Genomic DNA, 17,345 nt, shown 5'->3' with positions numbered 1-17,345 from the left:
ACTGACAGACAAAATGGGGTTCCTACTTGTGAACCAACAGGGGATTGGGCTGAGAAGATAAGAGTTCTGTTCTGGATGGGGTTGCATTCCCCACCCCCACCCCAGACTTCCTTAAGGATCAGGTTTGGACCATGCAAATGGTATCGGTGGTATAAACCACTTCTCATTTGCTTAGGCTGGTACACCAACTGCAACCCCTCCTGAACAGAAATGAATGCCCTAGTAACATAACAGAGGCACTACCCTGGAAGACTTCTTAGAAATATCAAGTGGGCTTTTGGAAAACTTGGGTTATATGGATGATATCTCACTGATGTTGAAATAGTTCCACTGGCTTCCCATGTCTTTCCAAGTACCATTTCAGGTGCCATTGAGCTACAAAAATCCTATATAGTTGGGGACCAATATACCTCAAGGAACACCTAACTCAATAGAAACCTGCATGGGCTTCAAGCTCTGTTTATGGGGCCCCCACCTGCTGACATGAGAGGAATGGATCTATTCTGCAGTGACTTTCTTGTCCCTGGAATGACCTCCTGGCTTCAGCACATACAGTAACTACATTGCTGAATTTCTGGCACTAGGTAAAAACACTTGCTTGTTTACCCAGGCAATTTAATCCAGGTTATGAGTTGGACTGCTGCTGATCTTGACATTTGCCTTCAACTGAAATCGTAGTTGGTTTTAATGTGCTGGACTCTTGCAGACTGCAGTGTTGTTTTAAAGCTATATTTGTAAATATGTTATTCTATCTGCTGCAGTATTGCTGTTAGCTAGTTCAGTTTCTTGGATTTTTATTTCACAATCCCCGTGCAGTGCTTGGGAAGTTCATTTTAAAACTGAACTAATTCTAGTTCAAGACACCCTGTCCAAAAAGGATCTAGCTCCAGTTCCAGTTTGTCATCTTACAAAATAAAGTAGTCCAGTTCACATTCATCCAAATGAACATTTTAGTTCATAAAAAGTTCATCCACACCTTTGCTGTGCAATACCGCTTTCAGTATTGTGTTACTGAATTTAGCCTGCTTCAATACTGTGTTGTAACTTGGAACTATCTGGACCTTATGGAGTACAGTGATACCTCTGGTTACGTACTTAATTCATTCCGGAGGTCCATTCTTAACCTGAAGCTGTTCTTAACCTGAAGCACCACTTTAGCTAATGGGGCCTCGCGGTGCTGCCGTGCTGCCACCGCGCGATTTCTGTTCTCATCCTGAAGCAAAGTTCTTAACCCGAGGGACTATTTCTGGGATAGCGGAGTCTGTAACCTGAAGCATATGTAACCCAAGGTACCACTGTATATGAACATATGAACCCGCCTTACATTGCAGATTGGTCAACCTAGCATAAATGCTGTCTATACCAAATGACAGCAGTGCTCCCAACAGTTGAAGAAGATATATTTCTTGACCTTAGGAGCATAGAAAGCTGCCTTATACAGAGTCAGACCATCAGGGTCAATATCGTTCAAATTGACTTCCAACAGCCCTTCAGGGTTTGAGACTGGAGACATTCTCAGTCCTAAATGGAGATGCAAGGGATTGGACCAGGGACTTCCTGCTAAGACCCTTTCAATGTCAATGGGTGGCGCAGTTATTATAATTTACTGTTTATTTAAAATACTAATGACTTGCCTTTGCCTGCCATGTTATGTATCGTAATATACAATAATTAAAAACAACATACACATACACAAAGGAGAAACATCATTACAGCGGAGCAAGAGAGTGGAATTCACAATCTCACAAAGCCAAACAAAACAGCTGTTGCAGCCTGTCCAAAACTAGACAAAGATGGGGGTCAACCCTTAGTTCCCTAGGAGGAAAATACACCACTCCCACTACCCCTAGCCAACATGGCTAGTAGTGAGGGGTGATGGGAGCAGCAGTGGATGGTTAGGGTGGGGTAGTGGTCTCACCTGACCTCCAGTCAGTTGCATCACTGCTGCTAACTTAGAGGGAAGGGTGAGGTGTGGTGAGGTTGGGGTAGTGAAAGTTTACCAGTGGGAGCTCTGGAATGGCTCCACCAGGGCATTTGCTATGCAGTGACTGCTGCCGTGCCTCCTCTATCTCCTAGTAAGCACCAGGCAGAAGGTCAGTTGAGTGCCACCACTCCATCTGCTACTGGATGGGAGTTGAAGTCCAGCAATATATAGAGTGCACCCCATTTGCTATCCTTGCAATATATTTAAAGCTAGTAGTAGCAGTAGCAGTAGTAGTAGTAGTAGCAATTTCCTGCCCTAAGGTCCCAGGGCAAGTTACAACCACTAAAACACATTATTCTGAAGAGTTTCAAACAAATAAGGTGGGGCCTAAAAATTATACATCTCAGGTGTCAAAAACCAGGGTAAAGAGGTGTATCTTCTTCTGCATTTGCTGAAAGCTGTCTAATGCAGATGCCAGACATGCCTCTGTGGTCATGTCTATATCACATATTTAAAGCACCTCCAAAGCCAAAGAATCCTGGGAACCGTTGTTTAACCCTTGCAGGGTTATAATTCTCAACACCTTTAACAAACTACTCAAGATACACCAACTCAGGATTGGATGAATCTTAAGGGGAAGAGAATTCTGAGGATCAATACGTCTTGTTGTAAATTGCATCAAAAGGAAGGATAACAGATACACTTGAAAGAAAGAAAGAAAGAAAGAAAGAAAGAAAGAAAGAAAGAAAAGAAACCGCTCCTGTGAGAAGTTATTTTTCATCTACCAAGCTTCCATGCCAGATGCCTTTCTAAATGAAGAGCTGTTTTGCATCCTGACAACTCTGTTTAAAAGGATTCCACCAGCCCCCACCAGGTTGCAGCACGTGGTTACTCTCCTCAGAAACATTGTGCAGGGAGATGAATTATATGAATTTCTCCACAAGCATGACAAGAGTTTGGAAATTAAGATAGTGAAATCAGATGCATACATCTGTTAATGAGCTTTTCTTTTTTATCACTGGAGTGCAACTGTCCTTAAGGCGGCTCTCATTCCAATCAGTGTGTGTGTGTACATGAATGTACATCTAGGACAGGCGTCAGCAACCTTTTTCAGCCGTGGGCTGGTCCACCTTCCCTCAGACCATGTGGTGGGCCGGACTATATTTTGAAAATAAATCAATAAATGAATTCCTATGCCCCACAAATAACCCAGAGATGTGTTTTAAATAAAAGCACACATTCAACTCAGGTAAAAATACCAGGCAGGCCCCACAAATCACCCAGAGATGCGTTTTAAATAAAAGGACACATTCTACTCATGTAAAAACACACTGATTCAAGGACCATCCGCAGGCCAGATTGAGAAGGTGATTGGGCCGCATCCAGCCCCCGGGCCTTAGGTTGCCTACCCCGATCTAGAGTGATTAAAAAAGGAACTTGTGTGTATATTTGTATGGCTTTTAATCGGCAAATCCTGAAACTTAGACATTGCCATGGATTCTCTAGTATTCGCCTGGGCTCCCTGGGCTTTACATACAGTCTCTCAGAAATTACTTCCAAGAACCGTGTAAGGTCAGCCAGGACTATTTCTCCATCTTACAGGCAGGCAAGGCTGAGTGCCAGCAGCTTGCTGATAGTCTCTCAGCAAATCTGTAGCAAGCGCAACATTTTAATCATCAGGAACTTTCTGAATCACAGTTCAGTCTATGTAACATCTGCTTTCAAACTGCTATAGTTTTCCATTTCGGGGATGGGGTGAGTATTTTGCTCAGTTCCTTTATCATCTGACATGGTGCAATAAGAAATACTGTATTCTTTACCCATTCCTAAATCAATATTTATTTTGCATTATTGATGGTAAGCAGTCGGCCCTGAAGCCTTTTGTGTGCTTTCCAATTCATAGATAATTGCCACAAATATCTAACAGTTTGCAATAACTCAGAAAGCAAATTGTGTTTCGTTTTAACGTCGCAGAAGAAATGTTAGCAATCATGTGTTTCTGCAGAATGTATGGCTTATTTATCTATCATGTTTATATTCCACTTTCCCATCCAATGCTAGAAACACACTGGGTTAGAGTGAAACATTTAAAAAATCACAAATGGTTGCTCAGATGCAATGAAGCATTGCAGAAAGCTGTATAACAAGTAATAGAGAGTGATTATAGTTAAGCACTTAGGAAAAGTAACCATTAAGCAACTGGGAATGATCAAGTTGCCAGCTATTCACCCAGTCTTGAAATGTATGTCAGTATGCTATAAGCCCTTTTCATATGTAATGCTGTCAAGGGATAAAAGGAACATCATAAGCAGGCCTTTTTTCAGGGGGAACTCACAGGGACTATTGCTCAGTGGGCACCATTGTCATTCTAAGAAAACAAGGGAGGTGTTCATTCTGGCACCTCTTTTTCTAGAAAAATAGCACTGGTTGTAAGTTTTGGCTGAGCAAAATTGAGGAGGGGAAAAAGCTTCTAATGGACAATCCCACTTCAAAATAAAGGGGTGGTGGGGCATATGCTTCTTCCTGGAAATGCATCTATGAATGTGTCCCCAACCAAAAATATCACTACGCATAGAAAACTAGCATTCGGAAGAGTTCAGCTTTAAAGGTGAAACAAACTCATGCAATGTGAATAAAAATTCTTAAAACAGAAATAATAGATATTACATATTAGCATCTTTATATTAGCAAATTGAGTTTTTCATAAATTCACTAATGGCAAATTATTATTCTTACAGGGAGTATGGTATTTTAATTATCTTTCTTTTTCTTAAACTCTTTGTTAACTGCCTTAACACCTCTCACACACCCACACATACCTTCTAAATAACATGTGTTTTTCCTAAACATAGGATGTGAAAGCACACGTTCCAGCAAGGCCCTATGCCAGTGGTTTTCAACCAGTGTGCCGTGGCACCCTGGGGTGCCTTGAATGATAGTCAGGGGTGTGGCGGGCAACACTGGCCTCTGCCCCTCTTTCCTTCCCTCCCTCCTCTGATGCTCTTGTGTGTCTCTGCCTCCCAGAGGCTTACACAGCTGTTTGTTGCAACAGCTCTGGCTACAAGCTCCCCAGGCGAATGGTGCCTCTGAGACTGGCCCGAGGGTGCTTCCCAGGCCCCTGTGGGGCAGTGTGAGGAGGCACCTCTCTTTGAGGAGGGGGAGGGGGCAGCTCAGACCAGGGACAGTAGCTGCAGCTGCCCAAGGAGAGGGGGCTGAGGGAACACTCCACAAATTAGTGTATTCGCAAAGGGGTGAGGGGTTGCCAGTTCTGCAGACAAGGGGTGACATAACTGGGCTCCTGAGCCCCACAGGGGATACATTTGTGTTTGGAAGTGTACTAAAGCTGCAGTTCTATATAGGCTTACTTGGAGCAAGACCCATTAAGTTCAGACTTACATCTGAGTAAACACACAAAGATTGTACTGGGAATGGGGTTCATGACTGGGGTAGCCAAAGAAGAATAAAATGCACAGTATTTTTCAGGAGTGAAATTACCGCCATCTGGTGGAAAAGGAAGCAAATTATTTGAACTAAAGTGATGTGACCCATCGTTTGATGCAGGATGACCTGCTCCATTATGTATTTTGTATTTTTTATATTGTAGTTTTGTGCTGTGGACCACTCTGCAATCTAGGGATATAGATTATAAAATTTAATAATTTTAATAATAATTTATTAAAACCAAAGCATGCTATTTGCTGGTTCCAGGCCCATTGCTAGGAGTAGTCTCCTGTCTTTTAAGATGAGTCATACTGAATCAGACTAAAGGAACAGCTATCTCAGCATCCTGCTCTCAGGTTCACTTCCCGCTTTTGATTTCCAGCACTGGCTATTCAGAGGAATACTACTTCTGACACTAGTTGTCATTGGAAGTCCTGTCATGAAGTTTCCTGATCCTCTTTTCCAGCCACCCTAGCTAGCTGCCATTACATCTTGTGGGTACATATTCCTTAGCTGTGTGAAGAACTACTTTATTTGCCTGAAGTGACAAAGGCTTCATACTGCTGTCTAGATGGGCAGGTGGGTATAAGAGAATTCTAATTTATAGAAACAGAATCTGTTGGGGAAGTGGCCCCATCCCCCTCTGCTGGCACCAATACCATACAGAGGCTGTTATACTGCTTTAATGTCAAAAGTAGCACTTGGGTGAAGAGGGCGAAAAACATGGAAAATAATCCACAGTTGGAAAATCAACATTCATGTGCCATTGGTGGTTATAAGCGGCGTTTCTAAAATATGCCATGAGGTACATGGGGTACATGATGATATGGGGGGGGGGGGGGAGTGCTTGGAGGGTTTGTTTGTTTTCACAATCAAGCGGTATATGGAATCGTAGAAACTGTAGAGTTGGAAGGGATCTCCAAGGGTCATCAGGCCAACCCCCTTGTAATGCAGGAAACACCCTGAAAGATGACCATCCAATCTCTGCTTTTTAAAACTTCCAAGGAAGGAGAGTTCACCACCCAGTTCCGATGTTGAACAACTCTTAACTGTCAGCTATACAGCCATTTTAAGCCTGTTTTAAGTGCTATATACACCAGAGGGCGATGGTGAGCCTATGGGAAATTCAATGTACAGTATTTTTTTTAATTGAAAAATGCTTCTTAAAAAAGGACTTTGTGTGTGTGTGTTGTGTAGATTCCACCTCAGAAACTTCCCCCTGAACATTTATTCGGAAACCTCCTTTCTCGTCACTTGAAGCCATGGGTTCGAGTCCTGCACCTCCAGAGCGGGGGGGGGGGGGGCGGACGGACAAAAAAGCGCCGCTCCCTGCATTTTGGCGGCGAACCTCTTCTTTGGTACTCACCTTGTCCTATTAAGTGGGCCAATTCTTGCCATCCCTTTCAATGTATCCTCTTACGACCGGGGGTGGGGGGTGGATATAAGGATAACAGTACGTGAGGCACCGGTGAAAGGAAAAGGCCATTGTGGGCTTTAATGGGGCGGCGCAACCCCACAAGGGCGGCTCTTTTAGGGTTTTTTTTGGGGGGGGTCGCCTTTCCCGGGGAGCGGCCCCCGTGAGGCGGTCGGGAGGCGCGGCGGCTGTGAGGGCGGGCCTGTTCGGCAGAGGCGCCGGGGAAAGGCCGGCCCTTCCGCTTTCCTCACCGCAAGGCCGCCCGGCGGTTTCTCCCTCCGCCCCTCAGGCCCCGCCGGAGACTCCGCCTCTGGGGAGAGAGGGCGCCCAAGATGGCCGCTCCCGCTGTGGGGCACAGCCCCGAGCAGCCGTCGGTGCTGCTCCCGCAACTCTCCATGGACCTGCTGCAAGTAAGTGAAGGCGGAGGGAGCGGCTTCGTGCGCCGCTTTCTCCAGGCCCGGCTCCGTCGGCTGTTTGTCAGCTCGGGAAACGGGGCTCTCTCTCGGGCTGCGGCGGGGGAAGGCGGGAAGGCGAGAGATGGGGGTCCTGAGGAGCCCCGGCGGGTAATCCTCGTCGTCGTCCCCTCACCTCAGCTCGGGGCAGCAAGCGCGGGCTGACGTTGGGACTCCAGGTTGGGGAGCGGGCGGGATGGCCTGTGCTGCGAAGGGGGCTGGGGTCGCTGTTTTGGTGGGGACGGGATGGGATTGTGTGAAAGAACAAGTTCGAGAGAAAGAAAGAAAAAAGGAATAGATTTAGGACCATTAGTAGAATGGTGCACGTGTCTCCCTCGGTCACATTCACACAAACACACGCACGCGCGTGTCTTCTTCCCCTGTTTTCCCTCAAGTTAAAACCATGCTGCTGCTGCTGCTGCTGCTGCTGCTGCGTTTACTACTTGGTCTGTGACTGCATCCTGAACCCCAGCCGTATCATTACAGTACTAAGCCAAACCTTTAAAGGGTTTGGTCCTCTATTTTTTTTCCTTTTGTGATTTTTCAAGAGAATGTTGGGTGTCTCACGCAGTCTTCTGTGTTGAGGCGTGCACGTTTTTTGGTTCGGTTGCTTGTTTCACAGGCCATTCGTGTCTACGCGTTTTTGTATTTTTCGAACCTCCCTGTGGTCCTCGGATGAAGGGTGGAACGCAAATTTAATAAATATGTAAAATATATAAAAATAGTGTTTCGTGAGATAGCACTGAATGAAGCATTTGCCCATTGCTCCATTTCTCATATCCCACTAAGTCATGCCCTATGCAAATTGTGTTTTTTTATATTTAATGAATAAATTAATAATAATAATAATATTTATTGAATTTCTGTTCTGCTGTTCATCCAAGGATAACAGGGCGATCTATCTTTCTTTCTATACCGCCCTATACCAGAAGGTCTCAGTGCGGTTCATATAAAATATCAAATACATAAAATCAAAACAAAAACAACAACCCAATAAAGAAAAACCCAGAAAAGAGCTTACAATGTAAAAACTCATAAATGCATAACATAGTGACAAACAAAAAGAATACAGCAACATTCCCCTTCAGCTGTGAATTACAAAGAAGATGGGTAATGGTTGGACAAGTAAGTGTGTTTAAGGAAATATTGACCATCACTAGTAAGATACTGAGAAACCTTGAAGCTTCTTTCAGTACGCTTTGGAGACTGAATGTACTGTCAGCAGCATATAACTTGGTTGTATAGCTGACCCCAAATACCTATGATGAAAGTTTGTTTATTATGTGAACTGGTCATGTCTTCCCTAAGAAGAAATAATATTTGATTAACTACATATTTCTTATAGGCGCACATTAAAGTTGAAAATGAAGATGATGTACACTTCGTGTCTTTTAATCGCAAAGAAACACCCTTTGTGAAAGTTAAAAGTAAGTTCTTTTTTCCCATTAACACCTGATGGAATTTCTTACAACAGAAACTCATTTGATATACTGCAATCTACGTCTAAGTATGTTTGTGATTAGAATTCGGAGAATCTTGAGTAGGAAGCTGCTGCCCTGCAACTTTCTATTCTAAAGTTTAGTCCATGTGAAAGTAATGATAAGTTTATACAAATGGCAAAGTTATACGAAGTTAGATATTGTTGTAAAAAATTGCCTATTCATTTTTAACAATGAGCTATACTGTGGGGTAAGGGACTGGCGTAAAGGCAACCACCATACTCCGTGATAACCATACTCTGTCATCACTGAATGGGAAAAGGAAAACCCACTACTCTGAAGAACACAGAATGGAACACCACCACCAGTGCCCACCAATCATGGGCCATGCCGGGCAAAAGCAATTGCATCCAAACCAGGTTATTACTGGGTTTTGTTTAACAATCCACCGTTCCTCAGTTTTGGCACCACAGGGAGATGTTTTTCGTTTAACAGTAGACGTGTTATCTTTGTAACCACGCAGGATATGGGGAGCAAATTAACCCAGGGCTCATGCAGGCTCATTCATGTGACAGCAAAGAATGGTTCCCCATTACATATGAATTGGCACAGCGAAAAGGGCCTGAGCAAATTTATGGCTGTGCATAAAAGCCAAATGTATATTGGCTGATAATTGTGAACGTTTATACAGTGGTGCCCCGCAAGACGAATGCCTCGCTAAACGAAAAACCCGCAAGACGAAAGGTTTTTCGTCCGATTTTTTAGCGGCTTCGCAAGACGAATTTCCCTATGGGCTTGCTTCGCAAGACGAAAGCCCATAGGGAAATCTCCGAGGACAGCGGGGAAGCGCAACGCGCCTTCTCCTCTGTTCCCAGACCTGTCCTAAGGCTTGCGGTGGGAGGTCCGGGAACAGAGGACAAGGCGCGAAGGGCTTCTCCTCTGTTCCCGGGGCTTGCGGTGGGAGGAGGGTTTTTCCTCCCCACCGCCAACGTTCAGAACAGCATTCTGAATGTTGGCGGTGGGGAGGAAAGCCCTCCTCCCACCGCAAGCCTTCAGGACAGGTCCGGGAACAGAGGGGAAGGTGCGCAGCGCTTCTCCTCTGTTCCCGGGGCTTGCGGTGGGAGGAGGGTTTTTCCTCCCCACCGCCAACATTCAGAACAGCATTCTGAATGTTGGCGGTGGGGAGGAAAGCCCTCCTCCCACCGCAAGCCTTCAGGACAGGTCTGGGAACAGAGGGGAAGGCGTGCAGCGCTTCTCCTCTGTTCCCGGACCTGTCTTGAAGACTTGCGGTGGGAGGAAGGTTTTCCTCCCCACCGCCAACATTCGGAAGGCTGTTCTGAAGGCTGGCGGTGGGAAGAAAAGCACTTCTCCCCCGCCGGCCTTCAGAAGAGGTCGGGGGACAGACTGTCCCCGGACCTGGTCTGAAGGCGGTTTCCATAGGAACGCATTGATTGATTTTCAGTGCATTCCTATGGGAAACCGTGCTTCGCAAGACGAAAAACTCGCAAGACGAAAAGACTTGCGGAACGAATTAATTTCATCTTGCGAGGCACCACTGTAACTGCTTTGAGGGGTTGTTGTTTTTTTTTTACAAACAAGTGGTAAAGAAATTTTATTGAATGAATGAATGAAATGAAATACAGTATCCATTTAATTTTCTTTTTTATAACAATTAGGCCCCTCCTGTAAAGATCTGGCAATCTGAAGGCAACCAAATTCCAACTTGCTTCATTGTTGAAGTGACTGATCTCAGGCAGGATGGTTTGATTCATCACCGTGTTGATCAGCACTTGATGATACATGTGAGAACTCTTAGGCTAACAAACCACTGTTTAAACCTGTACAGAGTCTATAAACAGCAGAAAGCCCCGTTATGATGGATCATTGGTTCATTTGACCAGGAGATTCATGGACCTTGTCAAAGTCTCACCAGAAGGTGTTCTTGATTTAAATGAGGTTTCTCGAACACTAGGAGTGCGGAAGCGAAGAGTGTATGATATCACAAATGTGCTGGATGGAATACATCTTATTCAGAAAAGGTCCAAGAACCTTATCCAGTGGGTGTAAGTTGATTTTCCTTTATGGCTTTAAAACAAGAACTGAGATCTTGTGTTAATTAAGCGCAGCGTTACTCTGTCTGTACTTTTTATGGATTGGACACGTACTAGAGCAGTGCCTACCCTTCTGAACTCCCTCCTGCTGCATATCAGACTAGTGGCATCACTATTATCTTTTTGGTGCCTATCAAAGACCTTCCTTTCCCAATAAGCCCAAGTAAAGATTTTTATCCCAGTCTGATTATGTACTGGATTTCAAATTGTTTGTTTTTATACATGTTTCATTGTTTCTGTTTTTATAGCTGAATCACTTTGGGATGTTTTATGAGAAGCAATTCAGAAATGATATAAATAATCTTAATTGAGTAAAATGGCACTTGTTTGTACATGGGTATTTGATTGTCGCCTTAATTGCACTACCTTATGCAACTCACAAAGGTAGATTCAGTATATAATACACAAATATAACATATAACACACAAATACATAGTCTGATCCTTTGCAGATGTTCATGAGCCTAAGTGTGCCAAACTCCGCAGAGAACTAGGCTATTAGTAAGTATTCTCTAGGGCTTGGCTTCATTTTATGAAACATGTAGCTGCCAATTGATAAATGTTCACTTCCAATAGTTGACCATGTTCTTCCCAAAAGCTCATCTAGATATTGGTATTTAATGCAATGCTGCTTCTTTCTTTAGAGGGTGTCTGAAAGTCTAAAAAACTTCATATTCTATTATAGTGGATCAGATATCAAGCATATTACTATCAGGACACCAGAGCATCAAAAGTTAAGAGATGAACTTTATGACTTAACAGAAATGGAAGAAGCATTAGATGAATTAATCAAGGACAGTGCTCACCAATTGTATGATTTAACAGATGACAAAGAAAAAGCAAGATATCCTTTTTCTGAAGCATTTGTAAGAGTTTTGACTTGAGCAACTGCAATTAAAATAGTGCTAGTACTTCATATGAAAACATACATTCTACTGCTGTTGAAATTCCTTGACAATCACGTACACTAGCTTATGTAACCTACCAAGATATCCGTAGCATTCAGACTTTTCAAGAACAGATTGTTATTGCAATCAAGGCTCCAGAAGAAACCAAAATGGAGGTCCCAGCTCCTAAACAAGTAAGTGCATCCTAGCATGTTTTAAATCACCTGGGTGGGGTGGGGTTGGATGGCAGTTTAACAGACCTAGCTACACATATTTTAAGCTCAGACTTAAGGTAGGGGGCAGGCACTTGAACCAGATCTCCTCCCTGAGTGGTATCATGTGCCTCTCCCACCCCACCCACCAACCTGCCCGCTTCAGAAGTAAAGTAAGGTTATAGATGAGCAGCATCTATAGCAAATGGGATTTGGGACCCTTCTCAAACTTTTTGTGTGGAAAAAAAAACAATTTACTGTCCAGGACCTTAATTCTTTATTTTATTTTTCAAATATGTCAAGGCCTTGAGTTTTACAACATCTCTACCTCTACCTTTTATGGGAGGGACGCGGGTGGTGCTGTGGGTTAAACCACAGAGCCTAGGACTTGCCAATCAAGGTCGGCGGTTCGAATCCCCGCGACGGGGTGAGCTCCCTTTGCTCGGTCCCTGCTCCTGCCAACCTAGCAGTTTGAAAGCACATCAAAGTGCAAGTAGACAAATAGGTCTGGAAGGTAAACGGCGTTTCCATGCGCTGCTCTGGTTCACCAGAAGCGGCTTAGTCATGCTGGCCACATGACCCGGAAGCTGTACGCCGGCTCCCTCGGCCAATAAAGCGAGATGAGCGCCGCAACTCCAGAGTCAGCCACGACTAGACCTAATGGTCAGGGGTCCCTTTACCTTTACCTTTTATGGGAATGTTTACTACAGCATGGGGCCAACCCTGCTCTCAACCAATGTTGTTGTCTTGCAGGACTGCATAGAAGTACGAATCAAAAGCACAAAGGGACCCATTGATGTTTATTTATGTGAAGTGCCGTTGGACGATCCAAATACTGATGTTTTGAAAAATATGGATAACATTTCGCATGAAAGTAGACAGGCAGTGGATGATTATGGAGGTAAATATGGTAATGGTATGTGTGATGGGATAGTGAGCTGCTTGTGCGTAAAAGCTTGATCCCTCTGGGGTTTGGCTGGTCATCCAAACCGAGGCACTAACGGAGCCCCCAAAGCATGACTCCGTCAGTCGCTGGTAGAATCTGACAGTGGGCGTCTACGGAATTTACGCCAACATAAAAGCTGTTTGACGGACATGCGCCTTCGTGACTCTCTGCGTGACAGTTTCCGGCGAAGGGTGGGAGTTCCTAATGGGGGTTTTGTTACCTCTTCGCTATTCTCACTAGAAGTATCCCAGAGCCTCCCCTCCGCTGTGACTCCTGCACTCCCCCTGCTGGTTCCTTCCTCTGCTGCAGATTCTCTCCTATTCTCCTGGAGCCTGTCCACCACCTGTCCCTCCGATGGCAGTTCCCTGACATCCACCTCCCCCCCAGGGCCCCCTTCACCCCCTCCCGCCTCCTCTCCCACTGGCGGTGAGGGCGGAAAGCCCCTGAAGGAACTCTCCTCGTCATCCGAGGATTCAAACACTTCTAGCCACGGCGTACCGTCTCTCTCCCCGTCTTCCTCTTCTTCGTCGGAGTCGGCTTCCTCACCCACCCCTGACTCTGGGAACCCTTCAAACTCTCCTTCCTCATCGGTGGTCCCAAAGTGTTCCCTTCTAAATCGTGCTACGGGTTGCGGTTTTCTTGGGAAACGCTGATGAAATGTTTCTATTAAGACCTCGTCATTGACTACCTCTGCTGGTACCCAAGTGTTTTCCGACTCTACTTCCCCCTCCCATTCTACCAGATATTCCACCTGATTCCCCTTCCACCTGGAATCAATGATTCCTGCCACGTTCATGTCGCGCTCTCTCTCTTCTATCACGGGCGTTTGGGTGGCCTCTCTCTCACGCTCCCCCCACTCACGTCCCTCTCGGTACGGCGACAGTAATGACCTGTGAAATACTGGGTGTAATTTCATGTGACTGGGCAGCCTGAGTTTGAATGCTACTGGGTTGACCTGCTGTATGACCTCAAAGGGTCCCAATCTTTTGGGTCTCAATTTCTTACTCCCGCCCTTGAACGGTAGTCCTTGGGTGGATAACCACACCCGGTCTCCCACCCTTATAGTTTCACCTTCCCTCCTATTTCTGTCTGCTTGCTTCTTATATTCTTCCTTGGCTTTCTCTAAGTTAAGTTGAAGCTGACGGTGGATCGCTTCCATCTCTTCAAAAAAATATTCCGCCGCCGGCACGCTCCACCTCTCCCCTCCCTCTCCTGGGAATGCCCGGGGGTGACACCCATAATTTGCCAGAAAGGGACTCATCCCTGTGGACACGTTCTCCGCGTTGTTGTAGGCAAATTCTGCTAGAGGTAACTTATCCACCCAATCATTTTCTCTGTCTTTTACATAACACCTCAGGTATTGTTGTAAAATCCCGTTTGCCCTTTCCGCTTGCCCATTTGTTTCTGGGTGCCGGGCAGTTGAGAAATTGAGTTCTACGTGCAGTAAGCTCATAAGTTTCCTCCAGAACCTGGAAGTAAATTGTTTCCCTCTGTCGCTCAAAACCCTCAAGGGGGCGCCATGCAACCTAAAAATATGTTCTACAAACAACTTGGCGGTTTCCTCCGCTGTGACCGCGGGTGGGAGACCGGGTGTGGTTATCCACCCAAGGACTACCGTTCAAGGGCGGGAGTAAGAAATTGAGACCCAAAAGATTGGGACCCTTTGAGGTCATACAGCAGGTCAACCCAGTAGCATTCAAACTCAGGCTGCCCAGTCACATGAAATTACACCCAGTATTTCACAGGTCATTACTGTCGCCGTACCGAGAGGGACGTGAGTGGGGGGAGCGTGAGAGAGAGGCCACCCAAACGCCCGTGATAGAAGAGAGAGAGCGCGACATGAACGTGGCAGGAATCATTGATTCCAGGTGGAAGGGGAATCAGGTGGAATATCTGGTAGAATGGGAGGGGGAAGTAGAGTCGGAAAACACTTGGGTACCAGCAGAGGTAGTCAATGACGAGGTCTTAATAGAAACATTTCATCAGCGTTTCCCAAGAAAACCGCAACCCGTAGCACGATTTAGAAGGGAACACTTTGGGACCACCGATGAGGAAGGAGAGTTTGAAGGGTTCCCAGAGTCAGGGGTGGGTGAGGAAGCCGACTCCGACGAAGAAGAGGAAGACGGGGAGAGAGACGGTACGCCGTGGCTAGAAGTGTTTGAATCCTCGGATGACGAGGAGAGTTCCTTCAGGGGCTTTCCGCCCTCACCGCCAGTGGGAGAGGAGGCGGGAGGGGGTGAAGGGGGCCCTGGGGGGGAGGTGGATGTCAGGGAACTGCCATCGGAGGGACAGGTGGTGGACAGGCTCCAGGAGAATAGGAGAGAATCTGCAGCAGAGGAAGGAACCAGCAGGGGGAGTGCAGGAGTCACAGCGGAGGGGAGGCTCTGGGATACTTCTAGTGAGAATAGCGAAGAGGTAACAAAACCCCCATTAGGAACTCCCACCCTTCGCCGGAAACTGTCACGCAGAGAGTCACGAAGGCGCATGTCCGTCAAACAGCTTTTATGTTGGCGTAAATTCCGTAGACGCCCACTGTCAGATTGCTGTGATGGGATAGTGAGCTGCTTGTGCGTAAAAGCTTGATCCCTCTGGGGTTTGGCTGGTCATCCAAACCGAGGCACTAACGGAGCCCCCAAAGCATGCTGCAGATTCTCTCCTATTCTCCTGGAACCTGTCCACCACCTGTCCCTCCGATGGCAGTTCCCTGACAGTATGGATGCTTATAAAAATGACATGCAATTACAAGTTTCCTGCTCCTTGGAAACGTGGTTAAAACCTGTATCGGCATAAATGCATGTTGACTGCTAATCTACAGATATACCTAGTCTCAGATGTGTGATAAGGAATCTTACTTTTTTATTTTAATTATTTCAATATAATTAATAAACTGATTAAGGAGTTTAGGGTAGGTGACAGTTCAACATCTGGGAATAAAATAGAAGCTCAGTATTGACTAGGAAAAAAACTCAGTGGGCAGACAGAAGCTGGGTTAGAAAGAGCCATCCCTTATCTAAAGTTTTAGTCTTGAACATTGCAAAACGCTTAGGTTACATTAATATCTATAATAATAATAATAATTTTTTATTTATACCCCGCCCTCCCCAGCCAAGGCCGGGCTCAGAGCGGCTTACAAGCAATAATAAAAACAAGATGAATGATTACAAACTTAAAAACAAAAATAAAACACAACAATTAAAATAATGGAACATTAAAATATTAAAATGTAGCCTCATCGCAGGAGGAGAAGGAAAAGAAGGGGAAAAGAGAGAGAGAGAGAGAATGTATCTGTTACATTTCTGAGTTTTTACTGCTCAAGTACACCCCATTGGTTTCAATGTGATTTAAAGCACAAGTTGTTTTTGGATTTTACCCCATACCTAAATATGTTCGGCAGATTACCTGAATGTGGTTTGCTATTCCAGTATATCCCTTTGCTTCAAATGGCTTGTCTTTTGTGTCCACCTCTACAGTGAGCAATATCAGAGATACGAAGAACTGCTAAACTACTGAGGCATTTGATTACTGAACCTCCGCTTCATGGACTTCCCTGGATGTGCTTCATGGAGGGCCAGTACAAGCACCACAAATTTCTGTCTCAACTCCAGTTAAGAGAACAAGAGCAGGCACTGGATTTGCGGACTCTCTACCTTGAGCTAATATTTTTCCCCTAACCTTTCAGAAGTTGAGGGTGAAGTCGCATCTTGCCTTTCCCTTTTCATGCTGGTTTTGCTCTGGAATAATGTGTTCACAACTAAATGACGAAGTTATACTGTGCTGTCATGCTAAAAAAATATATCCTTAAATTAAAAATCTGAAAATGTGGATTAGGGTTGTCATTTTATACAGATCTTGTGTGCCGCATATTATAGCCACCCTAAACTATTTCATGTGTCATTAAAGGGCCTCTCTTTCATCTTCATACATGGAAGTGGCAATGGACATGAAGTTGTAATTAACTGCTTAATAAAAAAAAAGAGCTCTTCAGAACTGACTGACCCTGGAACAAAACATGCTCAGTTAAGGGACCATTTGTGAAGAAATGCACTTTAGTTCTGAAGCTGCACTGTTGCCCATGGAATTGTTAAACCATTATTCCACTGTAAAGATTTGGAAAAGGAAATGTTTCACACAAGAACAAGACTACAGAAAACAAGGTATTTTTGTTTTCATTTCATGGATGTTGTTCATGTGATATGCCTTGAACTCTGTATGAAACTGGCTTGAAGTCCTCAAGAAGCTGAAATTGCTTGGTTCATGTGTATATATGTATATCATGTTTAAATGGTTATCAATGGAAATTTGGGCTGCCTCTGTACAGTAAAATACAAATAAACACTAACTGATAAATACTACACATACAAAGTATTTGTCATTTTTGTATGACTTTGAAGCTCCATTGATTTACAGTTGTTTCAAACCTTTCATGTATGAATTTATAGTTTGTGAAGTATAAATTGCAGGAGCAGTCAGAACGTAGATTGAGGTCTATCAGGTGAGTTTTGGTGACTCTTCCCCCTCCC

The 17,345-nt window shown here is 44.9% G+C and overlaps 2 protein-coding genes across 2 annotated transcripts in view; one reads left to right on the top strand and one right to left on the bottom strand.

The window, feature by feature from the left end:
* GREB1 (growth regulating estrogen receptor binding 1) overlaps positions 1-6,871 on the bottom strand; it is a 94,406-nt gene extending 87,535 nt beyond the window's left edge. The window contains exon 1 of the mRNA XM_083729721.1: positions 6,732-6,871. The gene's annotated coding sequence lies outside the window, so the exon portion shown is untranslated. The remainder of the gene's footprint in view (positions 1-6,731) is intronic.
* A 195-nt stretch (positions 6,872-7,066) lies between these two features.
* Positions 7,067-17,177, top strand: E2F6 (E2F transcription factor 6). The gene is made up of 7 exons (XM_083730982.1): positions 7,067-7,189; positions 8,577-8,658; positions 10,517-10,733; positions 11,466-11,629; positions 11,752-11,861; positions 12,633-12,780; positions 16,296-17,177. Exons 1-7 carry the CDS (start codon positions 7,112-7,114, stop codon positions 16,325-16,327), a joined length of 831 nt encoding a protein of 276 aa, XP_083587108.1. The 5' UTR covers positions 7,067-7,111; the 3' UTR covers positions 16,328-17,177.
* The last annotated feature ends 168 nt before the right edge of the window (positions 17,178-17,345 follow it).

This window comes from Podarcis gaigeae (genome assembly GCF_964106915.1).
Source record: "Podarcis gaigeae genome assembly, chromosome: 3".
Taxonomy (NCBI): domain Eukaryota; kingdom Metazoa; phylum Chordata; class Lepidosauria; order Squamata; family Lacertidae; genus Podarcis; species Podarcis gaigeae.
Note: the sequence above shows the minus strand (reverse complement) of the source record. Positions and strands in the feature narration are given on the sequence as shown.

Coding starts and splice junctions, on each gene's coding strand:
- E2F6 (XM_083730982.1), top strand. CDS start 7,112: ATGGCCGCTCCCGCTGTGGGGCACAGCCCCGAGCAGCCGTCGGTGCTG. Junction 10,734..11,465: donor AAGAACCTTATCCAGTGGGT/GTAAGTTGATTT, acceptor ATTCTATTATAG/TGGATCAGATATCAAGCATA. Junction 11,630..11,751: donor CAAAGAAAAAGCAAGATATC/CTTTTTCTGAAG, acceptor CACGTACACTAG/CTTATGTAACCTACCAAGAT.